Source organism: Phaseolus vulgaris, chromosome 2 (genome assembly GCF_000499845.2).
Source record: "Phaseolus vulgaris cultivar G19833 chromosome 2, P. vulgaris v2.0, whole genome shotgun sequence".
In the NCBI taxonomy this organism is placed as follows: domain Eukaryota; kingdom Viridiplantae; phylum Streptophyta; class Magnoliopsida; order Fabales; family Fabaceae; genus Phaseolus; species Phaseolus vulgaris.
Genome location: NC_023758.2, coordinates 10,646,227 through 10,660,818, shown reverse-complemented (window position 1 = coordinate 10,660,818; position 14,592 = coordinate 10,646,227). Strand labels below are relative to the sequence as shown.

Here is a 14,592-nt window from a genome sequence, read left to right as displayed (position 1 = left end):
CATCAGAAAGATACCCAATAGTTTGCAGCCCGTGACCAAGTGCTGTTCTAAAACATGAACCAGTTATTATGTAATATGTTATGTTTTTTCATAAACAAGGATGTTTGTGACAACTCAAAATCACAATCAACAACTTATGGAACTCAAAATCAAATCACAATCAACAACTTACGGAACTCAAAAATTAACATCACTAATTTGATGTCTAAGTGGATCCTTTTCTCCAACCTCATAGTTCACTACAAGAAAATCATGAAATAGAAACCAATTTTAGATAAAAAAATAATTAGTTGCTATAGTGACTAAATTAAAGATCATTTTAGAGACTAAATTATTTTTTGATTTCTAAATTAATTTCTATCATTTGTTAGATGGTTTTTAAATTGGTATCTAATTAATAACTAAGGTTTTTGCTACCAAATTTAGAAACTAAATAATTGTTAGTTAAAACCTTAGTAGTTAATTATATACCAATTTAGAAACCATTTAACAATAAAAACTAATATTTTTTTTTAGTTTTTAAAATGATATCTAATTTAGTTATTATAGTAATTAATTATTTTTGTCTCTAAAATCGGTTTCTATTTCATGTTTTCATGTATGTTTTTTCTGGAATCATATTCATTCTAATATTATTACTTCTAATTTTGATTCTAGGAAGGAAAATAACATGTATTTACAACATTTTGTAATCTTTTAGAGTATATTCCATGAAATGTTTTTTGAAATTTAAATGTCACATCAATGTTTTTTCTCTCCTCTATTAATTATGAAGAAAATAAGATGGGTGTGGATAGTGTATGTTTTTCTTCTTCTAATGATCATCTAATCACAAATTGCATGATAATAACTATCTTAAAACTCATTAAACATATTTTTAAGTGGCTGATTTCTTTATTTTTAATCAACTTGAATTTTTTCTATTAAAAGGTTACAAATCACGCTTAAAATATTTTATTAATGAATCAATATTTTGAATTTTTTTTAATGTGTTCACTAGCATTTAGAAGTTACAGTCAATAGGCCAAATACTTGCTAGGTCCATCTTTTATTATTATTGTTATTGTCTAGGGGAAAGTTAATAATTAAATTTTATTTCTATAAACACGTTAAACTTTATTTGTTGTCTTTCTTAATCTTAAACTTAAACTTTTTTACTATCATTATAAATAAATACCTTAAATGTAATTTTAATGTCAATTTCAGCTCAATTAATTCTTCTAACTTACCTTTTATCCTGGATTAATTACTAACTTAATAATAAACTGCCACCAAAGAAAAATATCAATAATTTATTTATTTTAAACTTCAACCGTTTATTAGTTTTACTGACATGAAAATTGAGGTTTCAATTAAGATAAATTAGAATTAAATTAAGAATGAGGTTGAGCATTCCATTTTTTATATCTTGATGGCTGAGGTTTGGTACTGGATTAAATTTTAGGCACCATTCACCAAAACATGGATAAGAGAAAATATTAGGGGCAAAAATGACCAAAAACTTTTATACTATGATGTTTCCTTCACCACCTGAAGGGTTGTAGCTTTTGACTATCTATAAGATGCAGTATGTACATGAGATAGGTGTATCCTAGGTGAAACAAAAAATTAAACTTGGTACAACATCCCAACTTCCAGAGATGATGCATGAGGTACACCAGTGACAAAGGATGGTGCTCTGGTATTTCTTCTTAGGAATTCATACACTAAATCAATCGCTATTTTTTTCACCATGCTAGACCCTGGCTTTGCTCTCATGTGTGTCTGTCCTATAATGTAAGCTACCCCACCCTCCCTAGCTTCCATCACTGCCTCCAACTCTTCCATTGCACCTGTGTCCATCTTTGGACTCTCTGGTACCAAAAATCTTACCCTTTTCTTCTGCTGCTTTATAACCTTGGGTGACTTAATCTCCTTCAGTTCTGATGGCCCTGCCTTGTCTACATTCTCAACATTCTCTACATTATCCTCACTCATCAAAAGGGAATGTGTAGAACATGTTCCAAAAACTGCCATTCTGTCATCCTTTCCAGACTCATCATTTGAATAGTTCAATCCAGTTTTTTCTGTGCGAATGAACTCTGCTATGCTGCACAAAAGATCATTCTCAAACTCAACATCATCTTTGTGGACATCTCGGTATCCATATCGTACTATGCACCGGTAGAGTCTGAACTCTTTTGGACCAACGCGACCAACTAGAAACCGTTCATCAGGTCTAACATGTGGAACTGGCACGTGTTTGATGCAGAGGAAAACTAGGACTTCATGGAAGGCTGGGAGGTTGGTTACAAAGTGCGAGAAGATTACTGGAATTCCAGAAACTAGCTCGGTGTGTATAAGGCCAACCCCACGCACTCGAACTATACCTATGCTGGGACCTAGGCCCAGAAGCCAGTTGATAGAAACCTTGTTTTGAACATCATATTCATACTTTTTTAGTGTGCCGTAGTGCCAAACATACATGAAAGTCAGAAATACAAGAGCCAACGCTATAGGCACCCATGCTCCTTGCAGGAACTTGATAAGAGAAGCAGAGAAGAAGAGAGCCTCAATGCTGCCAAATATGAAAACAAACCCAAGTGCAAGGAGGACATTCTGGTGCCAGCATAGCACAATAACCAGTGACATCAAACAGGTGGTCACCAGCATCACTGTGATAACTGCCAAACCTGTTGAGCAAAGTAAAGTGTGTCATATTCTTGTCAGAAAAAAAAAACGCATACCTCTAACACACCTCTCCCCCTTCCTAGTTATGATCCCAACTCAAAAAGTTAACTTCTGAGTTGCTTTCTTCCCCATAAAAACTACAATTGCATCTTTAAAATGAATGTTCTTGATGCTTCCAATTCCATATTATATTGCTGCAAAATTAATGTCTACATAAATAGCAATCAGTGCCATACCTGAGGCATTACCCAGGCGCTTTGTGTCTCTGAAACAAATAGTTACTGCCAAACACAATATCATCAATAGCCAATTGATCTCAGGGATATATATTTGCCCATGAATTTTTGATGATGTGTGAATCACTTTAACTCTCGGGAAACAACTTAATGCAGAGCACTGCTTGATGATTGAGAATGTTCCAGTGATAATGGCTTGACTACCAACAACTGCAGCAAGTATGGCTATAACCAGAACAGGCCATCTCAATTTCTCTGGAAAGCAAAAGAATGAAAACGGTCAAATAGCTGAGAATTCCCCATCATCTACTTTCTCCCTCAAAAAGAATGAGTTACACCAACTACCTGGTACAGATACGTAAAACCCAAAGTGATAATCTTGTTCAATGTTATGATGTTTAGATAGATAAGCAGCTTGCCCCATATATGCAAGAATTAAAGATGGATAAACCACAGAAGTAAAAGCAATCTGCAGAAGAGATGGTAAAATATAAGCATTTCCAAAAGGCTATTGAGCTGCATAACTAACACTGACAAGAGTTATACTATATTTTAGTGCATTACTTAGTGAGAAGAGACGTTAGCACTTGTCAAGGAACATAAATTACAGTTTTTGAAGTGAACCAGTCATGATAACAAACCCAACAGAAGCAAAACTTGAAGATCGCACATTGCTAAGTATACTGCTGTATCGTGTTTACAGTATACAGTATATAATAGGTAGATCCGTTATCCTACAGCAAACAAAACCAAATTTAAAATAGCATACCTTGATTGATAATTGGCTAAAGTGCCCAAGATCAGCAAACATGGCTTCTGATCCTGCAAAAGTGCAATCGAAATGGTATGAATATTGACAACAAATTGATGTAAAATATAAGTTAACCATCATGTAGACTGACCAACCTGTGATGCACAGTAAAATTCCACCGAGGGCCATCCAACCTCCTTTCTGAGTTTTCCTCAAGAGTTGGATAGCATAGTGCGGAGAGAGTGCTTTGTATACATGGGGATTCCAGTGAAATATGTTGTATATTCCAATGGCACTAATGCAGAAAAGCCACACAATAATTACAGGAGCAAACAAGAAGCCAACTCTGTGCGTGCCATAATGTTGAAGAGCAAACAAGCCTATCAATATGATGCATGAAGCTGGAACTTCAACATCTGCCAGGTATCAAGTTTAAAACTTCATATCAGCAAGGAAATGTTCCCATTTCTCACATAATATAGAAGAGTGATATCAAAATTTAAGTGAAAATAGAAAAGCAAATAAAATATATAGTGGGCAAACAAAAATTAAAGCATATTGGACCAGCAACTACTTTTCTTTGTCTTTTATTCTCTAATTCTCAAGGACCAAACTCCAATTTGTCAAAAAATAAAGATAAAAGTTGATAATGGACATCCAAGTTTAAAGAAGTACTGTCACTTGAAAACAGCTATAAGACAAGCAATTTCCCCTCATCAGATAAAGGGCATAATTGTTTGGGATTTATTAAATATTTTTAATTAAAATAATAAAATAATAAAAATTATAATAATTATGAAATATTTTGAAAAAATAGTGTTTTGCTTAAAAGCTAAAAATAATAGTTTATGAGGAAAAAGCTGTAACAAGGTCATTTTTTTATTTTAAAGCTTAAACAGATAGGATAAGAAATCACACAATGCCGAATCAACAAAAACAAAAGAATAGGTTAGCTACACATTTGTATCCACTCATAATTTTAACAATAACTAATCATTAATCCCAACCCGTCACTTTGAAAAAACTGTATTTCACTGTAGCCACAGTATAGCTGGTTATTGCTGCAGAGTTAGGCTCGTGATGCCAAACTGATTTTAGGATCCCTAAAAATAGTTTGTTGAAATGAAAATTTATGAGTAAACACATAACCCAAGTTTCAATTAACGCCAGAATTGAGTGAGTGGGAAAGTGTCAAATTCAGAAGATACAGCACAGTATTTCACATTCCACCCAATTTATCAAACAGGTTGCTTAGTTTACATGTTAAATACAATCCCTAAAGCATTCACTGTGATTGCGGATCTTCACATGTGACTCATGAAGATTTCTACTAAATATAGGACACCCTAAAAGTGCACAGACAAATGCAACAACATGACTTGTACTTCATGCACAGTTCCTCACAAGACGAGTATTTAGTATAAACTACTAAGAAACACTCACAAAGCGGAGAAAATAAGCATACACAACCAAAGAGATAAACTTATAGTGATGTAAGATTATTGGAGAAACAGAACTTCTTTTTTCATGGAATAGAACATGCTCAGGTCAACAGGAATCTCCTTTTGATCAACGGGCAACAAAATTATGCATAAAGTTTCCAATTATCACCAGAATCCAACTTCTTAAAAAACTAATAAATAATCAGGCACAAAAAAAAATCAAGCTGAACTCACATGTGTGCGTCTCCTTGGACATTGAAAGCTCCAATCCAGAAACAGCCGAGAAAACTGCAAGCACTCATCCAAACAATCCAACTCAGTTCCCCAACAGAACCCCAAAACTCAAAGAACAACATTTACACTGTTCACTAATCAGAATCAAAGTTTCACCTGGAAAACCTATGGCACCTTTAATTTAAACATATATTACGGGAATTATCAAGATGAAACTTCAACTCTAACAAAAGAACCACTCCAAAAACACAAAAAAAACGCATCTAAGTTTTCTCCAAAGTCAAAGGACAAAACTTACACCGAGTTCTTCAAGTACTTTTAGTCTGTTCTCTTATCAGAATCAGAGTTTCATTTCGAGAAACTATATTGACCTTCAACGTAAACATTTATGTAAAATATTGAGATGAAACTTGAATTCGAATCGAAAAACACAAGAGAAGCACACACAAGGAATTGCTTCTACAAAACAATAACACAATCATTGACCTCACCAGAAATAGCCGGCGTGAGGATGCCATCCCCAATGACCATGCAAGTCCCAATCAGAGCCAGAATGAGTAAAACCCTCTGCAGAACTTTGTGCTTCTCAAACGTGGTTTTGAGCCGCAACGCGAAGCTTCTATCGGGAGCCGCGCCGCGCGAATCCTTCTTGTACTCCGACAACTCCTCGTCCGCCACCTGGCAATTCGGCAGCGAACTCACCCGCGCGTGGCGGCACAGTAACGAGTACAACGCGAACGTGCCTCCCTCGCCGTTATCATCAGCTTTGAGCACAACAAACACGTACTTAACCAAAGGAACCAGAGTTATAGTCCAAAACACCAGCGACAAAACGCCGAAAACCTCGTCGTTGCTCTCCGTGTGCTTAATGTCCTCCGCAAACGTGCTTCTGAAAACGTACAACGGCGAAATGCTCAAATCACCGTACACTACACCTAGACTCTGGTACGCTAGAGTCAGAACCGTTCTCCACGACTCTCTCTGCAATAAAAAAAAATCTCTGCATTCTCAGACAATGACAAGAACAACAACAATCACAACAACAACGTTGTATACATCGAAATTGAAACATTGCTGGTTTCAGAAAACGTTTGGTTGGTTCTCTCACCTTAGCAGAGTATCGACAAGTTCTACCTTCTAGATCCATCGCATGCCTATTCGTGCGTCTCAGAGAAGCATTTTTAAGAGAAATTGAAGATCACACAATTGCTGAAACTAGTTCAACATTAAGAATTTGTATGTGCTGTATATATTTTGAGTGTGAAATTGTTTAATTCAGAAATTAGAAAAAAAGAGAGTAAATTAAACCTGTTTTTTTTTTAATTGTAATAATTATGATTTATGAGATAGTAATAAATAGAATAATAATATCTTAAAAGTAACTTTCAAGATCGATGACGAGGTATTAAACAAAACGAAGAATCCAAAATTTGGAGTAAAATAAGAAGATTCAACTCTGAGAAAACGACCCTCCCAGCTTGTAGGTTTATTTGGAGAAAATAAAGATGAACACGAAATATGGGTTTCATTATTTTATTTAATTAAATAGGAAGAGGTTAAGGGAAAGAAGAAAAAAAAGGAAAAGGTTCTCTTATGTGAGAAGTTATCGTGCAACAAAAAGAGGTTCACAGGAAAGTCGAAAAGCCACGAATTGTGTGCATAAAAAAAAAAATTGAACCCAATGAAAGTTTTGTTTTCGTGTGCGTTTAAGATAAAGTGAAGGATTATAGAAAGAGTGAGAAAAACTTGAAAGTTAGTGGTGGGGTTGGTAGGGTTTGGTTAAGTTTTGTCTTGTTTTTGGGTAATTACTGATAAGAGCCTCATCTTTTCCACATCCTCATAAATTAGAGGCTTAGAGTGACACGTTTTTGGTTCATTTTGCAACTTACTTTAAATGAATGCTCAAGAATTTGTTAATTTGAATTTGTGAGTATCATCTTTCTACAAGTGTTTACGTTTACTTTAGTAATTGGGAGTTTTATGGAATGTTTTTATTACCAGTGATTAATCTTTTCTTTTTTCCCTTTTCTTCATCACTCAGAAATTAACTCTCCTCTCTAGCTTCCCCTTTTTTGTTTGTTTTGTTCTTTTACATAGAATAACAGTCAACAAAGTAAGTTCTATTCCATTTTTTTTCTTTCTTAAATGTTAAATAAAGTAAAGTGAAAACAAAATGTTATTTATTTTTTAAATAATGAATTTTTTTCTATAATATCAACACAACTCATTAAAAATTAAATAATACAGTTAAAATAAAGTTACGCTCGAGATGGTAAGTATTTACAATTTAATTAAATAGGAATTATATCATTATTAAATTAGTTATATATAATTAGGTAATATCGTACAATAAAGTTATGCTCAAAATGATAAGATCTATGTCAAACCTGACACATAAAAAAAAATTTCATGAAGTGTAAATTGTAAGCGAACATTGCAAAAATCTCATTAACTGTGCAGGTCCCTCAACAATTGAACTATGCAAGATAGTAATAGTGTAAAAAGTCCAAATGATTAATACTATTGATAACACCACACTGTGTTGTGTATGGTGCACATCACAGAAAGAGTTGTTATAGATAAGTGACTATGCAGCATTGAAATTGATTGGGCCAAAGGTTGTTTTCTTTCTTTTGGTAAGGGCAGTGATAATCTGAGTGAGTTTCCTCCTATCCAGTTATGCATATAAAGAATGTGTAGAAGAGCAATAAATGTAATTAGATTGTAGTAACAGGTGGAGAGAGAGTGCTTTGACATGAGATGTTTTGTCAGATTGTTATAAAACTAAAACATTTAATGAAGGGGTGTTTCAGTTTTGTTTAAGTTAATAAAGTAATTGAAGATGATTATGGTTTTGAATAGTAGTTATTGTGGTGGTGTTGACCCAAAATTAAAGATGATAGGTTATCATACAAAATAGATTACTGTTGTTTTGTGTATAAGCAGAGTCTCATATTTGCCATAAATATTGGTTTCTGCGGTGGCCGAAGTGGAATCTCATATTTAGAGAAAGTCTACATCTCACTTTTCTAACACTATTTTCTTTGTCTTTTCAGAACCTAATATTTGACAATAACCACCACTCTCTCTTTTTTAATCATTTTCAATCCTCACATTAAAACATGGAAAATAAATAACATCAATAGTGCCAAAACCATGTATTTTCCTTCCTCAATTATATATAAAAACTTTTCATCACCTTTAACTTAACATCTCAAACACCTAATTTATTATATATACTTCAAATTTGGTCAAATGTTTATTTTCTTAATTTATTTTGAGTAATTAAATTCTAATCTTAATGACTATTTGATTAAGTTTTTAACACATATTTTCCGAAAGATGACAAGTTACAAGTTTAATTTTAATTCATTGAGTATTTGAAGGTTCTAAGTGAAGTAAAAAAAGTAATTAATAGATAACTTTATGGATGTAGGATAAGATAGGAAATGACTATTTGTTTGAGAAGTAACATGATATTAAAGTTGTATGTTTATCGTTGAGGTAATTAAATTATAGTGAACTATTTATTTATTGTTGAATTAATATACACTACAATAAAATTATTAAATAATAATAAATTTTAAAAATAAAAAATAATTTATTATTATATTATTTAAATTAAAATTTATTAATATTTAAAATAATTTTTATTATTAATAAAAATTTATAAATTAGTTTTTAAATTATATTTAACATTAATTACTTAATCTATAAATATTAATTTAAAATTTAAAATAGTTAGTAATTAAAATGTTAGATATATATTTAGAAATTAGTTTATAAATTTTGATTAATAATAAAATTTATTTTAAATATTAATTTTTTTATAAAATAATATATAATTTAATAACGTAGTAATTAATTTATTTTTTAAATTAGTTTTTATTTAATAGTTTTTTTTTATAGTTGTAACGAAAATATTAGTTTAAAAAAATAATATTTTAGGTCCGTGGTGGAACATATATGAAAGTTGGAAAGAAAATTTTGAAATGTGTATAATTTTGGGTGATTATATTTAATTTGGTAAATTATTTGGGTGTTTTATATTATAAAGTTTAGGTTAGATAGATAAATATTTTGATATGTTATTAATATATTATCCTACAATCTACAATGCTTATTAAAATAAATTTATAATTGAATATATAACCTATTTTCATAAATATTTTGAAAACAGTTACAAATAAAAGTGCGTACGTCATTAAATGTTCCTAATATTTTGTAAATAAACTCTTTGAGAAAGAATAAAATGTTTGTTTAATTAACTCTCAAACTATTTTTTTTCTTTTAATTATGTTTTTTTTTTGCATTTACAAAACTTCAACTTCAAATTTTACTGAAAAATATTAAATATTTAGTGTTACTAGGATCAACTACCTCTTAGTTTCACACAATTTACCTTTACTAATTTGTATTTAACTTATTTAAAGTTAAATATAAGTTTTGAAATAAAATCTAACACACCAATTAAGAATAACCAAACACAAATTAAGAGATGGAACAATTGGGGAGGAAGTTAATAAGTTGTTTTTATGGGTGTTTTTCTTAAAAAAAATGGGAAGATTTTTTTTTTTAAAAGAATGAAAATAAGATAAAAATATAATTACCCTTTTTTTATAAATTTATGATAAAATAAAAATTAATTCTTTTTATAAATTGTTTTAATAAGTTTAATTTAGTCCTACATCATTTAAGGATAAAAATTAAGGATAATTTATATGTATTATTTTTAAAAATTTCGGTAAGATATTACTTAAAAGATAAAATTGTAATGAAATTCTAAATTTCAGAAGAAATAATAATTCAAATATAGTGATTGATATAGATCTTGTCTCAACGAACTTAAAATTAAAGCGTGAGTTAAAATTAATTTATTAAAACTTTTTTATTTAAACTTTTATTATTAATTTGTGTCTAAACTTGTAATTTGTTTTCTCTCTTTAATTGTTTTTATAAAAAGATTGGCAAAGAAAACACTAAATTGACATGTGACGTACATTTTGTCTACCAAAATCTCAATGCTGATAACACAACGTTCTCATAGCATTATGGTCTGCCATTTAAAACATTCGCTTTATTCATGTTCTTCTGTTGACTTCATTTCACAATTTAAAAAACATTCTTTCTTTCTTTTAAAAAAAAAAATATTCAATATATGTTTATATATATTTTCATGAAAAAAATACATTTTACAAATTAAGAAAAAAATATGTTTCTATATTAGTGTTGAGTTACATCCATTGTCTTATCACACAGGTCATGTTTTGTTTTACGGTAAACGTTCGTCTAATAATATTATCTTTAATTATTTTTATTTTTATTTTTTAATATTTAATATTTTGTATAATAAAAATATTACTTTAAAAAATAGAATCAAATATGTTTTTTATCTGTATGATAATATACTTTTTTTTTTACTTCGAATTTTAGATCAATACGAGAAAACTATTGTAATAAATACTTTTTTTTCACTTTCTTTTGACATAACAGACTTTTTTTTTTTTTTTTACTTCCATAATCTTTTTATGTTCTCTTTCTCTGAAAAAAATTTGAAATTGTATTACAATATTGTAACCTCAATCAATGAGTATGTAATCCTAATCTAAAAATTTAATTATTTTAATAAATTTTTTACAGTTTTATTTTTATTTTTTATCAATAATAAAAAAAAAATAGGAACCACCTCACGGGTGGTTCAACTCTTATACATAAAAATAAGACATCATACACTTGAAAAAGCGTCAACCGACAAAACATATCAGCACCCAGACCAACTCTAGCCAATATTAACGAATCAACCTCATACAAACCAAAGGATTTAGGATCCAACTTTTTATTATTTAAATAATTTAATGTTTGAATTAAAGATAAAGCTCAATTTAGTACAGTATATTAATGAAAAACATATTTATCTTAAAAATATTATTACAATTTTAAATTTAAGGTATTTTTTTAAAACAAAGTGAATTAATAATTTTGGTGATCTTATGGTGTGTAGAAAGAAATGCAGAAAAAAAAAAAAGTGGTTGAAAACCAGGGAATATTCATAAGATGAAAAAGTTGCAGAGAATGCGTAATGAGTATATGCAGAATTATATATTACGAACACTCACTGGCGCATGGTGGCCTATGCGTTACGCGTGGCTAGTGCACGCTATGAAATCCTTTCACAATTATTAAATAAGTTTCTGCAACCATAAGATTTTTTTTTTAAATGAACATTCTGATTTTATGTTGTAATTTTAAATATTAAATTAGCTGTTTTCAGCAGTTGGAAACTAAAGTGATATAATATATTTTTATTATATAGAAATTTAGCTATACTGAAAGAATGTTGATGGATGAATTGTTGTTATGCACGTCATTTTCTTTCTTCTTTCAAGTGCGCACACACAAGTGCCACACCATTTTAATGGAGATTATTTCATCTCATCATCATCATCATCATCTTCCTGTCTCTGTGTTACCAAAAGGTAGGTTTTTCGGAGTTTATCAAACCTAATCAACCCATACAAAATTAGGCTAAGAAAATGACACCATAGCAGAACAATTAACTAACACCATTCTTCTTATTCATAATTAACACATAAAACTTTGCACAAATGCCCACTAATAATTAATACGAAATTAACCCACATGCTTTATTTGGTGCTTAATTAGGTCTAATCCAAACAGGAGAAAGACTAAATAATTAATAATATTCCGTTAAACAACATAGTTGTCAGCGTATACGTATCAATTGTTAGGTCAAATTCAAAAAGGTTTGAGTATAGTAAATTATTAGGGTTACAAGCAAGTAATTAATCCATTAAACCTAGCTACAGTTTCTTAGGAGTTTAACACGTAGACTTTGGGATCGATTGTGACAAAAGGAAAAGGAGTTTGTGGTATTAAATAGCATTATTAGTTGAATTTTCTAAAGGTGTGGTAGAATAATAATTCTAGTAATATAAAAAAAAAGTTGTATGAAAATGATGTTGTCTCTTTGTTTATATTCTAAAAGTCTCAAAGCACGAGGGGTCAACAAAAGAATTGGACATGCTTACACCATTTATGTTTAATTAACAGTACCTTGTTGAGTGGTCAGTGTCCGTTTCAAATAGAGAATCTAGGTGAACCAGAAAAAAAGAAAAGAAATTAGGGTTTTGGAATTTTCATTATTTTCAATTCCTTTTGTAGCTTATTTGCACCGACTTATATATATATATAACATAATTAAATGTTTTAATGGGTTTTTGTCTGTAACTGTGTAAGATTTTAGATGAAAATGTTTGATAATACGACGTTTTTGACAGAATAAGAAAACGATTTGGTACATAATAGCTGCTACAACAGCTATGCATTGAAAGCAATGGCTTATTATTGGTGTATATATTGAAATAAATAAAATGGGATCAATTCCACATTTTGATGGAATGAATCAAGTTTAGCATTTTATATATTAAAGATATTTATTGAGAAACTAAAGTTACTTTAATAAAATTGTTTCAAGAACTAAATTTATTTAGTTTCATTCTCAATCTTATAAAATATCCTTCAAAAAGATGAAGTCATTGCACATGACAAAGAAAATAGACACTATAATAAACAAATAGTATCATGAAGGCATCAAATAATTGATTACAACATCATAAAATAATTATTTTATCATGTCTTATCTAGATCTCAAAACAACTTTCAAAAATTTTAAATATGTAATTAATGTACAATTTCTTAGTGTATATTTTATCTTTCATATATATATATATATATTATTAGATTTTTTTAACTCCACGATAAATAGTTAAGGATATAATAGCAAAACAAAAAACTATATTTAATAATTTTATGAAATAGAAATTAAAATGAGATATTTTCCTTTTACTAAAACGTGAGACAAAACAATATGGTGATAGCACATCTATAATAATTGCTCATCAGAATTTTGCTTAAGTTTGACCATAGTTTTTTTTTATGAGCAAGAAACATATGGATTTAAGCACTAAAGATTAAAATGGAGGAAAACTAAAGATGAAACTTCCACTACTCTCTCTGATGCATAAAATATTAATTTTAACACTTAAAAAGTGAATTTATAAATTAAATTGAAATATTTTTTATACAACTCTGAAATAGAGGTATCTAACCACATACTCGCCAATTAAAAAAATTCAATTAACTTATCTCTATGATACGATTTTTGTGTCTAAATGAGTTGATAAATAATTTTGACCTTCTCAACAGGTAAAGTAAATAATTTATAAAATCTATTTTTAGAATTTAAGTATATTAATCAAATTAATTTTGATTTTTGATAAAATATTTTGGTATAAATTAATATATATATATATATTAATAAAATATAATTTTAATATTTTCTCTATACTCTTTCTAGTTTTAAAAATATAATAATTATTTTATAAATAAATATATAAATTTATATACTACTCCAACCTAAATCCATTTGTCGACTTAAACAAACTAAAAAAAATCTAATTCAATTTAGAACATAATTTTTTAACTTAATCCAATCTATTTTACGGATTTTAATCTAATCTATATTAAATCCATTTTCACAAACCTATTCTCAAATGCCATTTCCCTGCACCAAATAGTCTATCGATCTCAATATAACAAATAAAACCAAAATAAACAGATAAATAATAAAATAAAATCAATATTACACCGTGAAAAGGGAATAAACTCATTTGGTCAAAGTTCAAATCAATAACTTAGATGGAACTGCGAGGAAATATCATACATTAACATCAACGCCAAGATTATTTGACTTTAGCATGTGCCTATAATCATCACATTCACTCGATTCCATGTCTCACAAATTATGACACAATTAATCCATATACAAAAAAATGTTTATCGTAAAATTATAAATTACGTTAGCAATCATTTAGTAGAAGAACGTATGAAATATTAAGAATTTATGAGAGTCGATTTTAAGCATATATAACTAACTTTATAAAATTAGTTAATTGTTCTTAATGTAAATTTTGTATTTATTTATATATTATGAACTTTAGTTGTTATGTGATTTTTAATACATTTTCTTATATTGAGATTGTCACGTGATAGTTAATTTGCCCACAGGCTCAACTGTATCTATCTCATCTACGGACACAATTAAATTCAATGACAATATCACTCTACTCTCTCAAATGTTATTTGCGTTACTTCTTTTAATTTAAATCTCATGTTCGTGAGTAAGATAATCAGTTCACTAAATGTTGTGTCGTTTTTACTCCGCGTTTTGCAGGACTTG

The 14,592-nt window shown here is 29.4% G+C and overlaps 1 protein-coding gene across 1 annotated transcript; it reads right to left on the bottom strand.

Moving 5' to 3' along the window:
• Positions 1-1,478: 1,478 nt before the first annotated feature.
• LOC137810635 (potassium transporter 6-like) lies at positions 1,479-7,035 on the bottom strand. Its single transcript, XM_068612015.1, has 8 exons — positions 6,442-7,035; positions 5,825-6,314; positions 5,334-5,387; positions 3,813-4,073; positions 3,676-3,728; positions 3,252-3,375; positions 2,907-3,161; positions 1,479-2,672 (listed from the first exon to the last, which is right to left on the bottom strand). Exons 1-8 carry the CDS (start codon positions 6,478-6,480, stop codon positions 1,609-1,611), a joined length of 2,340 nt encoding a protein of 779 aa, XP_068468116.1. The 5' UTR covers positions 6,481-7,035; the 3' UTR covers positions 1,479-1,608.
• Positions 7,036-14,592: the final 7,557 nt, after the last annotated feature.

Excerpts from the sequence above, each read along its gene's own strand:
- LOC137810635 (XM_068612015.1), bottom strand. The coding sequence starts at position 6,480 with ATGGATCTAGAAGGTAGAACTTGTCGATACTCTGCTAAG. Across the intron at positions 4,074-5,333 it reads GTCCAAGGAGACGCACACAT|ATGTTGAAGTTCCAGCTTCA; the intron begins GTGAGTTCAGCT and ends GATACCTGGCAG. Across the intron at positions 3,729-3,812 it reads AATTTTACTGTGCATCACAG|GATCAGAAGCCATGTTTGCT; the intron begins GTTGGTCAGTCT and ends GCACTTTTGCAG.